Genomic DNA, 15,168 nt, shown 5'->3' on the forward strand with positions numbered 1-15,168 from the left:
GGGCCCGAAAGTGTAGCTGGTCACTGAGAATGCCCCTGGGCTGGCAGAGCTCCCGGCTGGCACAGAGCCACCCTGCCCAGCTCCTGCACCACCCCCAACACTTTCACATGGTCCTTGTAAGATGTGTGTGCGTGTCTGGGCAGGCAGGCGCAAGAGAGAGTGGCATCCATCATGTTCCGCACTTCGCTATGTCCAGCTGCCAGCAGTCCCTTGGGAGTATCGCCAGCAGATGTGAGCAACCCTTGCCAGGGCTCAGATCTGCCCTGAGAGTCAGGTTCCCAGGTGCCCCTAAAGTGCTGAGCAGAAGCTTGACAAAGCAGAGAAAACAGGTCCGTGGGCCAGATCCCCAGCTGGTGGTGTAAATCAGCACAGCTCCACTGAAGTCCATAGAGCCTCCTGATTGATATCAACTGAGGGTCTGGCCCCATTTTCTGATTTACCTGTACAAGAAGCCATCCTGATTGGGCAACCTTCTGTCGTCAGAGACCACCCTCCAATATGTGCAAACCTTTCGGTCCTGATTCTGCTCTCCCACGCTCCGGTGTAAATCAGGAGTGGCTCCATTGAAGTCAGTGGCGTTAAAGCATACAGACCAGATGTAGGTGAGATCAGAGTCAGGCCTTTGAGTACAGCTCTGCTCCACTTTATTAGAACACCCTGCTCCGTTACGTTGCTGAGTTTTCTTGGTCCCCTGAGCAGTTGTTTCAGACAAGCCCAACTGGAGTCCAGTGGGTCTCATTCTCTTCTTCCTTGCACCAGTTTCACACTGTGTAGCTCCCTTGGCTTCCATGGAGCTACTCCTGATTTACACCAGTGTAGGCAAAGGGGGGAATCAGGGCTAGGGAGTTCTCAGGTTGTCACAAGGATCCAATGGGCTTGTTTTTCTTTTCCTACTGATACTGCAGGGCAAAAGGCACAGTTGGAATATTTCCTCCATTCTCCTTCCGCAGCCTGCCTCACAGGGCCCAGATTTTGCAGCCCTGTCCAAAAACCGATGCGCTCTGCATCACACTACCTGCTGCACAGAGCGAGCTGTTCGGCTTCCCTATGCAGCACATTGCACTGTTTACTGCACGGGGGGGTTAAGGCCTTGTCCGATGCCCACTGCAGTCAGTAGGGTCCCATCAGTGAACTGAATCAGAGGATCGGGCCTTTGAGACGGCATTATTCTTTGCCAGGACTTTCCTGTGACAGATCTCGGCACGAGGTTTAGTCTGGGAGGTGCAAGGAGCTTGCACTAGAGCTGGGGACTGATCTCTGGTGTCTCAGTTCAGAGCCTTAGCCACCAAACCATCCTTCCCCTTTAGCTCTTTGGGGGGGAGGGCCTGTTACTTCCACTCCCACCCCTACTGTGCTCTGGACGGCTGTGTTGCTTTAAGGAGCTCACTGGTCCTCTCCACTCTGTGCTTGCTCCCCTTCAGAGCTACACCAAGAGCGCGGCCTTCGTCGTCACCCTGCACCCTCTGCAGAACACCACCACAGATTTCTGGAGACTGGTGTACGACTACGGCTGCACCTCCATCGTCATGCTCAACCAGCTCAACCAGTCCAACTCCGCCTGGGTGAGTGGCACTGACGCGCGCCCCCTGGCCCTGCTGCTGACCCTTGCGGCGCTTCTCCTGGTGCTGAGTCTGGGTTTCTGTGGGCCTGGGTCATTGCATTCCTCCCACCGAAACACCACTACGGTGTTAGTTGTTATTGTTGGTGTAACCTTCCCCTGCCCCACAGTGGATCACTAGCTAGGATTACACCTAGGACCACTAGCTCCCAGATGCAGGCCTTTAGCCTGCCTCCCTGGGCCCAGCCTATCCAAAATCTGATGCTTTCTGCAACACGCTACCTGCTGCATAGAGCTAGCTGGTCAGCTTCCCTATGCAGCACACAGCATAGGGAAGCTAAAGCCTAAACCCATGAGCTGGGTATAGCACCAAGCAGCTCTCCTCAGTGAATCAGCCTGGGGGGATGGGGAATCTGGCACTTCCTTAGCCATCGTATTACATGGGCTAATGTAGTGCCCATCTTTAAAAAAGGGAAGAAGGAGGATCCTGGGAACTACAGGCCAGTTAGCCTCACCTCAGTCCCTGGTAAATCATGGAGCAGGTCCTCAAGGAATCAATTCTGAAGCACTTAGAGGAGAGGAAAGTGATCAGGAGCAATCAGCATGGATTCACCAAGGGCAAGTCATGCCTGACTAATCTAATTGCCTTCTATGACGAGATAACTGGCTCTGTGGATGAAGGGAAAGCAGTGGACGTGTTGTTCCTTGACTTTAGCAAAGCTTTTGACACGGTCTCCCACAGTATTCTTGCCAGCAAGTTAAAGAAGGATGGGCTGGATGAATGGTCTATAAGGTGGATAGAAAGCTGGCTAGATTGTCGGGCTCAACGGGTAGTGATCAATGGCTCCATGTCTAGTTGGCAGCCGGTATCAAGTGGAGTGCCCCAGGGGTCGGTCCTTGGGCCGGTTTTGTTCAATATCTTCATAAATGATCTGGAGGATGATGTGGATTGCACCCTCAGCAAGTTTGCAGATGACACTAAACTGGGAGGAGAGGTAGATACACTGGAGGGTAGGGATAGGCTACAGAGGGACCTTGACAAATTGAAGGATTGGGCCAAAAGAAACCTGATGAGGTTCAACAAGGACAAGTGCAGAGTCCTGCACTTAGGACAGAAGAATCCCATGCACTGCTACAGACTAGGGACCAAACGGCTAGGCAGCAGTTCTGCAGAAAAGGACCTAGGGGTTACAGTGGACGAGAAGCTGGATGTGAGTCAACAGTGTGCCCTTGTTGCCAAGAAGGCCAATGGCATTTTGGGATGTATAAGTAGGGCATTGCCAGCAGATCGAGGGAAGTGATCGTTCCCCTCTATTCGACATTGGTGAGGCCTCATCTGGAGTACTGTGTCCAGTTTTGGGCCCCACACTACAAGAAGGATGTGGAAAAATTGGAAAGCATCCAGCGGAGGGCAACAAAAATTTTAGGGGACTGGAACACATGACTTATGAGGAGAGGCTGAGGGAACTGTGGATGTTTAGTCTTCAGAAGAGAAGAATGAGGGGGGATTTGATAGCTGCTTTCAACTACCTGAAAGGGGGTTCCAAAGAGGATGAATCTAGACTGTTCTCAGTGGTAGCAGATGACAGAACGAGGAGTAATGGTGTCAAGTTGCAGTGGGGGAGATTTAGACTGGATATTAGGAAAAACTTTTTCACTAAGAGGGTGGTGAAACACTGGAATGCGTTACCTAGGGAGGTGGTAGAATCTCCTTCCCTAGAAGTTTTTAAGGTCAGTCTTGAGAAAGCCCTGGCTGGGATGATTTAGTCGGGGATCGGTCCTGCTTTGAGCAGGGGGTTGGACTAGATGACCTCCTGAGGTCCCTTCCAACCCTGATATTCCATGATTCTATGATTGGTATTACAGCACCCCAGCCAAGATCAGGGCCTTGTTGTTTTAGGCAGGGCACACACACATGGTAAGGCCCCCGAAGAGCACACAAGCTGAACAGACAAGGTGAAGGGTACAAGAAAGGAACTGCATTTATCCTCATTTTATAGATGGGGCACTAAAGCACAGAAAGATTCAGTGGTCTGTGGCAAAGCTGGGAAATTAGCTGAGTGCTGACATCCATTCTAAAGCATTACACACAAGACCACCCTTCTCTTATGATGAGATATGGCTTTCTTCTTCATTCCCTACCCTCAGCTGTTGCGTGGTGTTCCTGTGCACTGTCAGCCAGCTGTTCCACCCCAGAGGAGGCCGCATTCCAATCCCTACACACCCCTGTAGTTCTACCAAGAACTTTTGAGGGCCGCAAATGTTTCTTTTTAAATCGATACTCTCTAATAGCGACCTTCCCATGGGTTTAACACTATGAATTTGCCATGCCAGGTGGGACTTGCTATCCATTACATATGCACCTTAGAGAGGGGACCAACCAGTACCCTTGGGATAGAAGGCAGCATTTGAACCATTCCAGGCCTCTCCCGGTGTACCAACCCCTACAGGGATTCCTAGAACATTTCTGCCGAGGCCAGAGCAGATTTAAGAGCCGATTACAGGTCTGTAATGTTAATTTGATGAGGAAACTAACGGGATTTTTACATAAAATTAGCATTATAGACTCTTAATGAATGTCTGGAGAAGACTTCATTAACCAGATTGTTTTATGAGTTGAAATCAGACACTTAATGTAAATGACCCAAAACTGCAGTTGTAATGTTCACAGGAAATAGGCAGATGAATGGAGTAAATGGCCCCAAATGAAGTTCTACTTTCCTTTGTATGACACTTGCGCTGAGCTAAATAGGCAGGTAAAATATTTATAGGTCAATAGGTCGATAATCTATCTCTATCTCTATAGCTAATCATCTCTCTCTCTCTCTCTATTATATATAGCTATATATTATGTATTCTATAGTATACAATGTTCCTATATTTTCTCTGAAGAGGGGCACTGCACCCACAGGGTCCTTGTGGGGTGATGTTAATATGACCTGAAATTAAGCAGAAGTAGAACACAAAGCCCTGGCAGGGATGATTTAGTTGGGGATTGGTCCTGCTTTGAGCAGGGGATTGGACTAGATGACCTCCTGAGGTCCCTTCCAACCCTGATATTCTATGATTCTATGAACACCAAGGTTGATCCTGGCAGGAGAATCTCTGAAGCTGGGTTAGTTTTCTAAGGAAGGGGAATAGTGGTGAAATATTATTAATTGTTTGTAGTGCAGTAGCACCTCGGAGCCCCAGTGATGGCCCAGCTGTTAGGTGCTGTGTGAACAAAAAGCTGGTCCCTTCCCCAAAGAATTTGCAATCTAGTTTCCTAAGGGTTGGGGATTCCATCACTCTTAGGACCTTTGAGTACTGGAGGAACAGTGCACTGCAGAACAGATTGCAGGGAGCGATCCTGTACCAGAAGGGGATGGGTGAGGGAGTTCTCACATCTAGGAAATCAAATGTTCTGGCTAGCCCCATTCTTCAGCCTGCTCTGAATCTCCCTGTTGGAGAGGAGGCGGGGTGACAGAGAGGCTAATCTCAGCACTACTAATGCTAATACTTGGCTCTGATAGAGCACTTTTCATCTCTGGACCTTGAAATGCTTTACAAAGGTGGGTGAGTATCATATCTCCATTTTACAGATGGGGAAACTGAGGCACAGAAAGGGGGGAAGTGACTTTCCCAAGGTCACCCAACAGGTCAGTGGCAGAGCCTGGGATAGAACCCAGGTCTCCTGATCCAGTGCTCTGCCCCTTGCTGCCACCCACGGTTTTCTCTGAGCTGCAGACACTTGGCACATTGCAGGATTGAGCCCTTGCAACGGCCATAGTGGGTCAGACCAATGGTCCATCTATTCCAGTATCTGTCTTCCGACAGTGGCCAGTGCCAGATGCTTCAGAGGGCAATTGTCAAGTGATCCATCTCCTGTCGTCTACTCCAAGTTTCTGGCAGTCACATGCTTAGGGACACCCAGAGCATGGGGTTGTGTCCCTGGCCATCTTGGCTAATAGCCATTGATGGACCTATCCTCCAAGAGCATCTCTAATTCTTTTTTGAACCCAGTTATGCTTTTGGCCTCCACAACATCCCCTGGCAATGAGTTCCGCAGGTTGACTATGTGTTGTGTGAAGAAGTATTTCCATATGTTTGTTTTAAACCTGCTGCCTATTAATTTCATTGGGTGACCCCTGGTCCTTGTGTTATGAGAAGGGGTAAATAACAACATTTCCTTTATTCACTCTCTCCACCCCAGTCATGGTTTTATAGACCTTGGTCACATCCCCCCTTAGTCGTCTCTTTGCCAAGCTGAACAGTCCCAGCCTTTTTAATCTCTCCTCAACGGAAGCTGTTCCAGACCCTTAAATATTCTTCTTGCTCTGTACTTTTCCCAATTCTAATGTGTCTTTTGCACCAAGTATTCCACGTGTGGGCACACCATGGATTTACATACTGGTCTTAGGGTTCTATCTGTCTAAGATCTCAGAGCAGTAGCAAAATGTACTTAGAATCATAGAAATGCTGGGCTGGAAAGGACCTCGAGCAGTTGTCAAGTCCAGCCCCCTGCTCTGAGTCAGGACCAATTTAACCTCCTAGACTAGTGGTCTCCAAAGTGGGGTGCGCGCACGACCATCTGTGGGGGGGCACGGCAGGAGGAGCGCCACCGGCACGGCGGCAGCACCGCTCCTGGACCTTTGATTCTTCGGCGGCACGCCGGCGGCAGCTCGGCTCCCCTCGCTCCGTCTTTGGCGGCACGCCGGCGGCAGCTCGCCTCTTCCCGCTCCGTCTTCAGCGGCACGCCGGCCGCAGCTCGGCTCCCCTCGCTCCGTCTTCGGCGGCACGCCAGCGGCAGCTCGGCTCCCCTCGCTCCGTCTTTGGCGGCACGCCGGCGGCAGCTCGCCTCTCCCCGCTCCGTCTTCAGCGGCACGCCGGCCGCAGCTCGGCTCCCCTCGCTCCGTCTTCGGCGGCACGCCGGCCGCAGCTCGGCTCCCCTCGCTCCGTCTTCGGCGGCACGCCGGCGACAGCTCGGCTCCCCTCACTCCGTCTTCGGCGGCACGCCGGCGGCACCTCGGCTCCCCTCGCTCCATCTTTGGCGGCACGCCGGCGGCACCTCGGCTCCCCTCGCTCCGTCTTTGGCGGCACGCCGGCGGCAGCTGGCCTCTCCCTGCTCTGTCTTTGGCGGCACGCCGGCGGCAGCGGCACGCCGGCCGCAGCTCGGCTCTCCCTGCTCCATCTTTGGCGGCACGCCGGCGGCAGCTCGCCTCTCCCTGCTCCATCTTTGGCGGCACGCCGGCGGCAGCTCGCCTCTCCCCACTCTGTCTTCGGCGGCACGCCGGCGGCAGCTCGGCTCCCCTCGCTCCGTCTTTGGCGGCACGCCGGCTGCAGCTCGGCTCCCCTCGCTCCGTCTTTGGCGGCACGCCGGCCGCAGCTCGGCTCCCCTCGCTCCATCTTTGGCGGCACGCCGGCCGCAGCTCGGCTCCCCTCGCTCCGTCTTTGGCGGCACGCTGGCGGCACCTCGGCTCCCCTCACTCCGTCTTTGGCGGCACGCCGGCGGCAGCTCGGCTCCCCTCGCTCAGTCTTTGGTGGCACGCCGGCGGCAGCTCGGCTCCCCTCGCTCCGTCTTCGGCGGCACGCCAGCGGCACCTCGGCGCCCCTTGCTCCGTCTTTGGCGGCACGCCGGCGGCAGCTCGCCTCTCCCCGCTCCGTCTTCGGCAGCACGCCGGCGGCAGCTCGGCTCTCCCCGCTCCGTCTTCGGCAGCACGCCGGCGGCAGCTCGCCTCCCCTCGCTCCGTCTTCGGCGGCACGCCGGCGGCAGCTCGGCTCCCCTCGCTCCATCTTCGGCGGCACGCCGGCGGCAGCTCGGCTCCCCTCGCTCCGTCTTCGGCGGCACGCCAGCAGCAGCTCGGCTCCCCTCGCTCCGTCTTTGGCGGCACGCCGGCGGCAGCTCGCCTCTCCCTGCTCCGTCTTTGGCAGCACGCCGGCAGCAGCGGCACGCCGGCCGCAGCTCGGCTCTCCTTGCTCCATCTTCGGCGGCACGCCGGCGGCTGCTCGGCTCCCCTCGCTCCGTCTCCGGCGGCACGCCGGCGGCAGCTCGGCTCTCCCCGCTCTTCTGAGGTTTTTTTTGCTTCCCTAGAGCTGGCCATGGGGGCGCGCAATTCAAAAAGTTTGGAGAACCCTGGACCTAGACCATCCCTGACATGTGGTTTGTCCAACCTGTTCTTAAAAACCTCCAATGACTAGGACTCCACAACCTCCTGAGAAGCCTGGTCCAGAGCTTAACTCCCCTTCTAGTTAGAAAGTTTTTCCTGTTATCTAACCTAAATCTCCCTGGCTGCACTCTGAGCCCATTAATTCTTGTCCTGCCTTCACTGGACCTGAAGAACAATTGATCCCTGTCCCCACTCAGTCTTCTTTTCTCACCTACAGGGGTCAGCATACAGCAGGGAAGATTTGTAGACATTAGTGCCTGCAAAAATGTCTGCCTGTGGCCGAGGACAGGGACTGGTGTGTACAACGGTGTATTTTGCACGTGCAGTTGCATTTACACGTGCGCACACGCATTATGGGGGAAATGTGAGTGCATGTTTCCAAATCTGGCCCTCTAAAGACACTGACATATTACGGAGTTAATCCTTCCTCCACCATCCCATCAAGGCCTGGCTTCTGCAGTCATAGTCCGTAATGCCACTCTGTTCCAAAGCCAGAGCAATTCCAGGCATGGCGTTAGGGAGGACTGGGTCAGGAGTGGGGACAGAATTTCTGTTTCCCCATCTCCTCCCTTTGCTTCATTCCCAGCATCACATGGCTCCCTTGGGCACAAGTCCCTAGCTCAGCCCTGCAGGCGCCCATATGTCTCCCCCTGTGCTTTGTTCCTCATTTCAGGCCTTCGCTGCGTCACGGGACTTCCCTGCTTGCTTGTGCCCCACTTCCTGGCTGAGCCCTGCCCCGCAGCATCACTGGGGTTGCCCATTGCACCTGCTGCATTGCCGACTCCCTCACTTCCCCTTCTTCCCCCCCGCCTCCCCTCCCACTTTGCTCCCCATTTCAGCCCTGCATTGCCAACAGCTCTCCCATATTGTCCCCTCTCCTTTGAACAAGGTCCAGCCCAGACTCCAGGGTGTGCAGGGCCAGGTTGCAGCGTGTAACTTCCCCTGGTGCATTCTACCTGCCATATTCCTTCCTTACACCCCTCTGCCATCTCTCGGGACGGTCGTCCTTCAGCAGTGTCCATGTGATAATATGTAGCCAGCTTTTATATGTTTACCAGTTTAAGACCAACAGCTAATAAATCAGCCTTTACAGCCGGCAGCTTTGAGAGGTGACTTAGAGGGTAAATCCTTCTCTTGAACTATGTCTTGCCGAAGGAAGTTTTAATATCCAAATTATAGCTCTATGTCTAGAAGGCTTAGAGATCACGGAGATTGATAGCCCCTATTAATAACCAATTATTTCTCAAATACATTTGCCATGCAGTTAGGCCCAGGCCGTCGGCCAGCCTGAAATACTAAATGTTCTTTTAAAGTGCAGTGACAAACATCATATATTTTGTATTGATTCCGGCTTCCCGGCTGGCATGGTGTGAAAACAATAGCATCCACGACCCTCGGATTGAGCAATACATCAAGTGCACTCCTGAGCGTGAGAGAGAACAATGCCAGGCGGCCTTGCCAGCAGTCAGTCCCCCCCAGAACATCTGCCCTGCCTGGCCATTGTGGTGGTTTCTGAGCCGAGATCTGCTTTTTCCCATCATGGGAGGAGGTGCAGCACTGAAGAGGGTGGCCAAGGATCTGGGAAGGGTTTTATCTGATGTCTACGTTGCGGTCAGAGCTATGGCTGCAGCACATGGAGAGATACCGGCGCTAGCTTAGAGCTCGCGAGCTCGAGGAACAATAGGGAAGCTGAGGCAGCCCAGGCTAGCCGCCCAAGCTCGTACCCAGTCTTTCAGGCAGCCTGTGATGATTCAGCTTCGCTGCTCCAGTACTCATGCTCGCTAGGTCAAAGCCAGCTCAGGTGTGTCTACACGAGTGGCAGATACCTGGAGTCAGCCCCAATACAGTCCACGGCAAAGCTCCCTTTGGTTTCAGGGAGATAAAATCCAAAATGACACACGGTCATCACTCAGGGCCTGTCCCTCCTGTCCTCCTGCCCATACTTCCACTGAAGCCAGTGAAGTGACAGATCAGCCCCACCACCCCGAGGTGGGACCAGATATGGGACTAACCTTGCTCCATCTGGCACCGGTCAGCGCTGGGTGACCCCACCCCTCACAGGCTTCTGCTCAGCTGACGTCTGGAGAGGACCACGTGGGTGTAACTGAGAGCAGGTTCTGACCTTTGACCTGTCAGTATAGAAAGGTCAGCTCCATCCAGCAATGTGCTGTGGATAGCATGGGCAGTGTTTGCATGCTGTGGCCTTTCTCGTGTGCCCTGTGCTAAGCACCCTTGTGCTGTGTCCCCCACCCAGTGCCTGGTGTCATTCCTTCCTGCCTGGGGAACTTGCACTGTGTCCCCAGGTCACATGCCAGAGCCCCATGTCCCTATGCAGCGCCCTCTGTCCCACACCCCCACATGGTGCCCCATGCCCCTGCGTGATGCCTTCTGCCGCACATGCCTGCATTTCATACAGTTGTTTCTCTCTCCTCTCTCTGTAGCCCTGTTTACAGTACTGGCCTGAGCCAGGGCTCCAGCAGTATGGGCCGATAGAAGTGGAGTATGTTTCCCGATCAGCCGACGAGGATTTCGTTGCTCGCCTCTTCCGGGTGCAGAACATCACACGGGTGAGGAGGGGGGTGCATCTGGTTGTCATGCCAGGGTGCTGTATTGTGTGGGGGTGGGGATGGGAGGTGGGTGTTAGCTGATCTAAAGATATTCACCTTTCCAAGATGGTCGCTCCGCCAGGAGCTCCAGGCTGTACCCTGCAGCAGGGGAGGAAACTCAAGTGGCTCCTGAGTGACTGCAGAGACTGCACCAGCTGAATGCTGGAGTCAACCCAGCTTTACCAGCTGTGTGAGGACATTCACTGTGTTTTCAAGAGCACAAAAAAGAGGAGGAGAAGGCAACTCCAGATGCCATGTGGATATCCAACCCCAGAAATGCTGCCCTTAGGATTACCCCACCCCTAACCCCCCAGAGAGCAGCCTTATGTAGTTGGTTAATTTCACTTGAATACTGGGTTAAATGATCCCTTAGCTGGTGGCGTGGCATCCTGCCACGAGACTTCTCCCAAGTTACCCTGATAGTTACATAAGTACCCCCTGACCCTCCAGCCCACTCCTGCTGACAAAGCATCCCTCATGAAGACCAGCCAACGCCTTCTGGAGTGTCTATCTCCTTGTAGCTGTTCTGCTCAAACAGAGGTGGGCTGCAGACTGGAATCAAACTTAGAAGCCAGTCCCACTCCTGGCCAAACGCCCATTTGTTTCAGTGGGAGCTGCATCAGACCCTTAACCAGGAAGGGAGGAACTTTCATTCCCATGCTGCACTGGATTAGGAGCTTCTCTCTGCATGTGGCCAGCGCTGGGGATTCACAGTGACCACAACAGGCTATTTTTGGAGTACCAGAGCTGGACTCAGGCCAGAATCCCAGACCCAAAGGGTCTGATTCTCATTTACACTAAGGGTTGATCGACATGAACATATAGTTCACTGCAAGCTGGAATGTGAATCGACCCCATACTCTCCCAACTGTCACGTGCGCCCGGCTGACGCGCATCAACCGTTTGTTAATGCGCTTCGAACGAGTCCTATTTCAAAGAGAGCAGTGTGCGTGTTTGTGTGTGCATGGGCGCGCATCAGCCGGGTGCACACAGTCAGAGCGCGGCAGGCTAGTGTGGGGTAGATGCACACCCTGCCTGCCATGATCTGTTTGTGTAGATGAGCCCTTAGCCACTTGACATTGCTCTGTAAAGGACCTGAAAGGGGGTAAAAGTGATTTAAAAGTGGAGAGTTTGCATCTGAACTCAGACCCATGTCTGTGCATTGGGGAAGGGCATTCTGGCCCCAGCTGGTGGTCAGTTTATGCCGTGCTATAGAGACTGAGAGCCCCCAGAATCACTGGAACCGGCAGAACAGAGTGGCTTTCCTGCTAGGCTAAGAAAAAGACTGCAGGGCCTTTAACATGCTTCATGTCGCTTTCACAGTGCACCTTGGCCAGTTCTGGTCACCCTTACGTGAAGGAAAATACAGTGACATGAAGGGCAAGGAATGGAAGTGGGGGAGGGACAGGACCTTCCTGAGAGGAGATTGAGATGAATGGGTGTATTTAACTGGGAGAGCAGGCCACAAAGAGGGGGCAGGAGTGGAATCTTTAAACTAGCCAGAGGTTCCCATAACACTAGCCCTTGTGCTCTGTGTGAGGTCACTGGACAGAGCAGTTGGCAGGCGGGGCGTGATCCCGGGAGAAGTGTTGAGGTGAAGCAGGAGAAATCTTTGCCATCCCTACCTGGCTGTCTGGAGTCTGATACGTGAAAGAGCTGTTGGCCAGCACGGAGTTTCCCTTTCTGGCGGTCAGGAGGGAGTTTTTCACTCCACGTGCGTTGCTCCTTGGATTGGGTACACACTGTGTGTGGTTGTGGGGGGGAGGGGTTCTCCAAGGAAGGGGTTTTACCTCAACAAAGGTTCAGAACTAATCTAGAGTAGACATGGCAGAGCTGGCATCACATGCCCAGGCACTATGCTGATTGGCGCACCAGAGTCAGACAGAAGAGGTCAGTGGATGGACAGGCAGAAGACCCTGTGGCTGCTACTAAGGGAAGCATTGTTGCTTAGTGGATAAGGTGGGACTCACGAGGTCCGAGTTCTGCTCCTGGCTCTCCACTGGCCTGCTGGGGGACTTTAGGTAAGTCACGTCACAGCCCTGTGCCTCAGTTTCCCCTTCTGCAAAATGGGGATAATAATGATAACCTCCTTTGTAAAGTGCTTTGAGATCTTCTGATGAAAAGCTCTAGGTGAGAGCCAGATATACTTATCATAGACCTACATAGAGCAAGATTTACCTATGGCTACGTTAAAATTCGTGATGGGGGAACTACCAGGATTTAGGATGAACCTTCCCCTGTGTGGAGATTATTCCATAATTGCGCATTATGTGGTTTCTTGCACTTTCCTCCAAAGCGTCTAGTACTGGCCATGGCTGGAGACAGGCTAGTGCGTTAAATGGCCGTAGGATCAATCTGGTCTGGCAGTTCATAGGAGAACTGAGCAGGACCTTTGACCACACCTCAGAATGGATCCTAACCCTTTTAATTTTTGCCACCTGAAGACGTTTGCTCCCCTTTTTCCCCCTCTCCTCAATATTTTTCACTTTCCCCCTTGCATTTCTGGAATCCACCTGGAAGTGGAAAGGTTGAGATCCTGTAAGGAGGCCTGTTCTGGCCAGATTTCTGTCCTAAATCTCAGACCCAAGAAGTCTGGATAAATTTCAGGGAAGCATCCATGCTTTCCAGAGCATGTCTGAATGGAATAATTTAGAGCTCTGCCCGTCGCTAGCACTTAACAATGGTTTGGAGCAAGCCCAGACCTCATTTAGCCTCTAACTTTAATGTCAGAGCTGAGCCTGCCTGACGGGCTTGGGTGCTTCAGTTGCATTTTGATTTCTCCGCTTGCTGTCCTGCATAACTGAATCAGCACAGAGACAGCCCCTGACCCTCAGACTCCTTCCTTTGCTGTAGCCCCAGGGGCTATTTTTAATGGGTACCATATGCCAGCAAAATGTCCACTCCCCACCAGCACCTGTCTGGCAGGTGACTTCCAGAATAACTGCAGGCAGGTCATTAGCAGTGAAAACTGACCAGCGAGGGAAGGTAAATGGCATGTGTGATTGGTTCCCCCCAGGTTGCCACCTGGAACTGGGGTACCACTGAGCCCTCTGACCTACCAGCCTGGACTTCCTCTCACACTGTGCTGCTGTGACAAGTTGCAAAGCCCTCCAAGCTTGCACTTTCCCTAGCATTCACATGGGTGAGGACACACCGAGCTGCAGTCACATGTGGGCTCTCTAACTGCCAGCCTGCCAGCCTCGGACCCCAGAGCAATACTGTCCTGCCCTGGTCCAATCTGGCCAGTATATGGGTGTAACACCGGGTCCGCCTCTCCCTTGACGTGAAGAGGACCATGCACACTTGTGGTAACCAAGCTGAGATTTTCCCCAGGCTCCTTAGTCAAACGCACACTGGTTTGGATTAAAATATAAAATAAGTTTATTAACTAAAAAAGGATAGATTTTAAGTGATTATAAGGGATAGCAAAACAGATCAAAGCAGATTACCTAGTAAATAAACAAAACCACAAACTGATCTTAACACACTAGATAGGTAGGATATGAATTAGCAGATTCTCACCCTGAGTGATAAACAGGCTGGCAGATTCTTGAGGCACAAGCTGCCTTTGCTTTGCAGCTCGGATTTCCCAGGTTTTCATACACAGGCAAGAAATCTCTTAGCTTGGGACCATCACTTCCCCCAGTTCAGTCTTTGTTCCTCAGATGTTTCCAGGTGTGTTGTTGTAGGGAGAGTGAGGTACTCTCATGATGTCATTTCCCCCCTTTTATATCTTCTTCCCACTTTCTGGAAAGCTCTTTTGCTCTGTCAAACAGTTCCCATTGTGTAGTGCTATCTCTGAGAGGTTTCTGTTGTGCATAGTTCCTGGGGTGGCGGATGACAGAACAAGGAGCAATGGTCTCAAGTTGCAGTGGGGGAGGTCTAGGTTGGATATTAGGAAACACTATTTCACTAGGAGCGTGGTGAAGCACTGGAATGGGTTACCTAGGGCGGTGGTGGAATCTCCATCCTTAGAGGTTTTTAAGGCCTGGCTTGACAAAACCCTGGCTGGGATGATTTAGTTGGGGTTGGTCCTGCCTTGAGCAGGGGGTTGGACTAGATGACCTTCTGAGGTCTCTTCCAACCCTAATCTTCTGTGATTCTATGAATCCTTGTGCTTGTGTGCATTTCCTCAGCAAGCCACCAACATTGTTTGGCTTTTTGACTGTTGTACCTGAAGGCTGCTTGTGGGTGTTTTCACCCTCACAATGTGTTTCAGTAACACACACAGAGCCAAACTTCATAACTTCGCATACGACGATAGCACATACACTCCAACGAGATATTAATGTCTAGCAGATCCAGACTTTTAGGATGATACCTCACAAGGTATACTTTGTACAAAACATATCCTAATTACACGACAATGGTGAATATTGGGGTGTCAGGGTGTCACAGCGTGGAAGTCAACATCAGATCCTCTCTGGAACTTACAAGCAACCCAGGTGAATGAGGAGCTAGGATCTTCAATCCAGACAGCAGAAAGGACCTCCTGAATTGTCGCCTCTTCCCCAGATTATCTGGGATTTGGAAAGTTGTATCATGAATTAGACGAAGCTGTTTCAAACCCCAGAACTCTGCAGTCCTGCCTGGGCTGCTTTAATGGGAAAGCGTTTACACTAGAGAATCAAATCAGTCTGTGTGGCTGCTGCTGTGTGTCTGAGGGTGGTTGCCGGGGGCTGCTGTGTAGAGTGGGAGAGAGTGCGTGTGGCAATGCACTGTGTGAGGGTGTAGTTGTGTGTGCTGCTCCAGGTAATGTTATGTCTAAAGTGTGTGTGAGAGGGGCACATGTAACTGTGAAGCTGAGCTAGGTATGGTATTGGCTGTGTATGATTGTGATGCTGCTCTGTGTGGTGTG

The 15,168-nt window shown here is 52.7% G+C and overlaps 1 protein-coding gene across 1 annotated transcript in view; it reads left to right on the forward strand.

Moving 5' to 3' along the window:
• Positions 1 to 15,168, forward strand: part of PTPRU (protein tyrosine phosphatase receptor type U) — a 299,318-nt gene that overhangs the window by 270,452 nt on the left and 13,698 nt on the right. The window contains 2 exon segments of the mRNA XM_077837733.1: positions 1,422 to 1,562; positions 10,146 to 10,271. Coding sequence (XP_077693859.1) covers positions 1,422 to 1,562; positions 10,146 to 10,271 — 267 coding nt within the window.

This window comes from Eretmochelys imbricata, chromosome 19 (genome assembly GCF_965152235.1).
Source record: "Eretmochelys imbricata isolate rEreImb1 chromosome 19, rEreImb1.hap1, whole genome shotgun sequence".
In the NCBI taxonomy this organism is placed as follows: domain Eukaryota; kingdom Metazoa; phylum Chordata; order Testudines; family Cheloniidae; genus Eretmochelys; species Eretmochelys imbricata.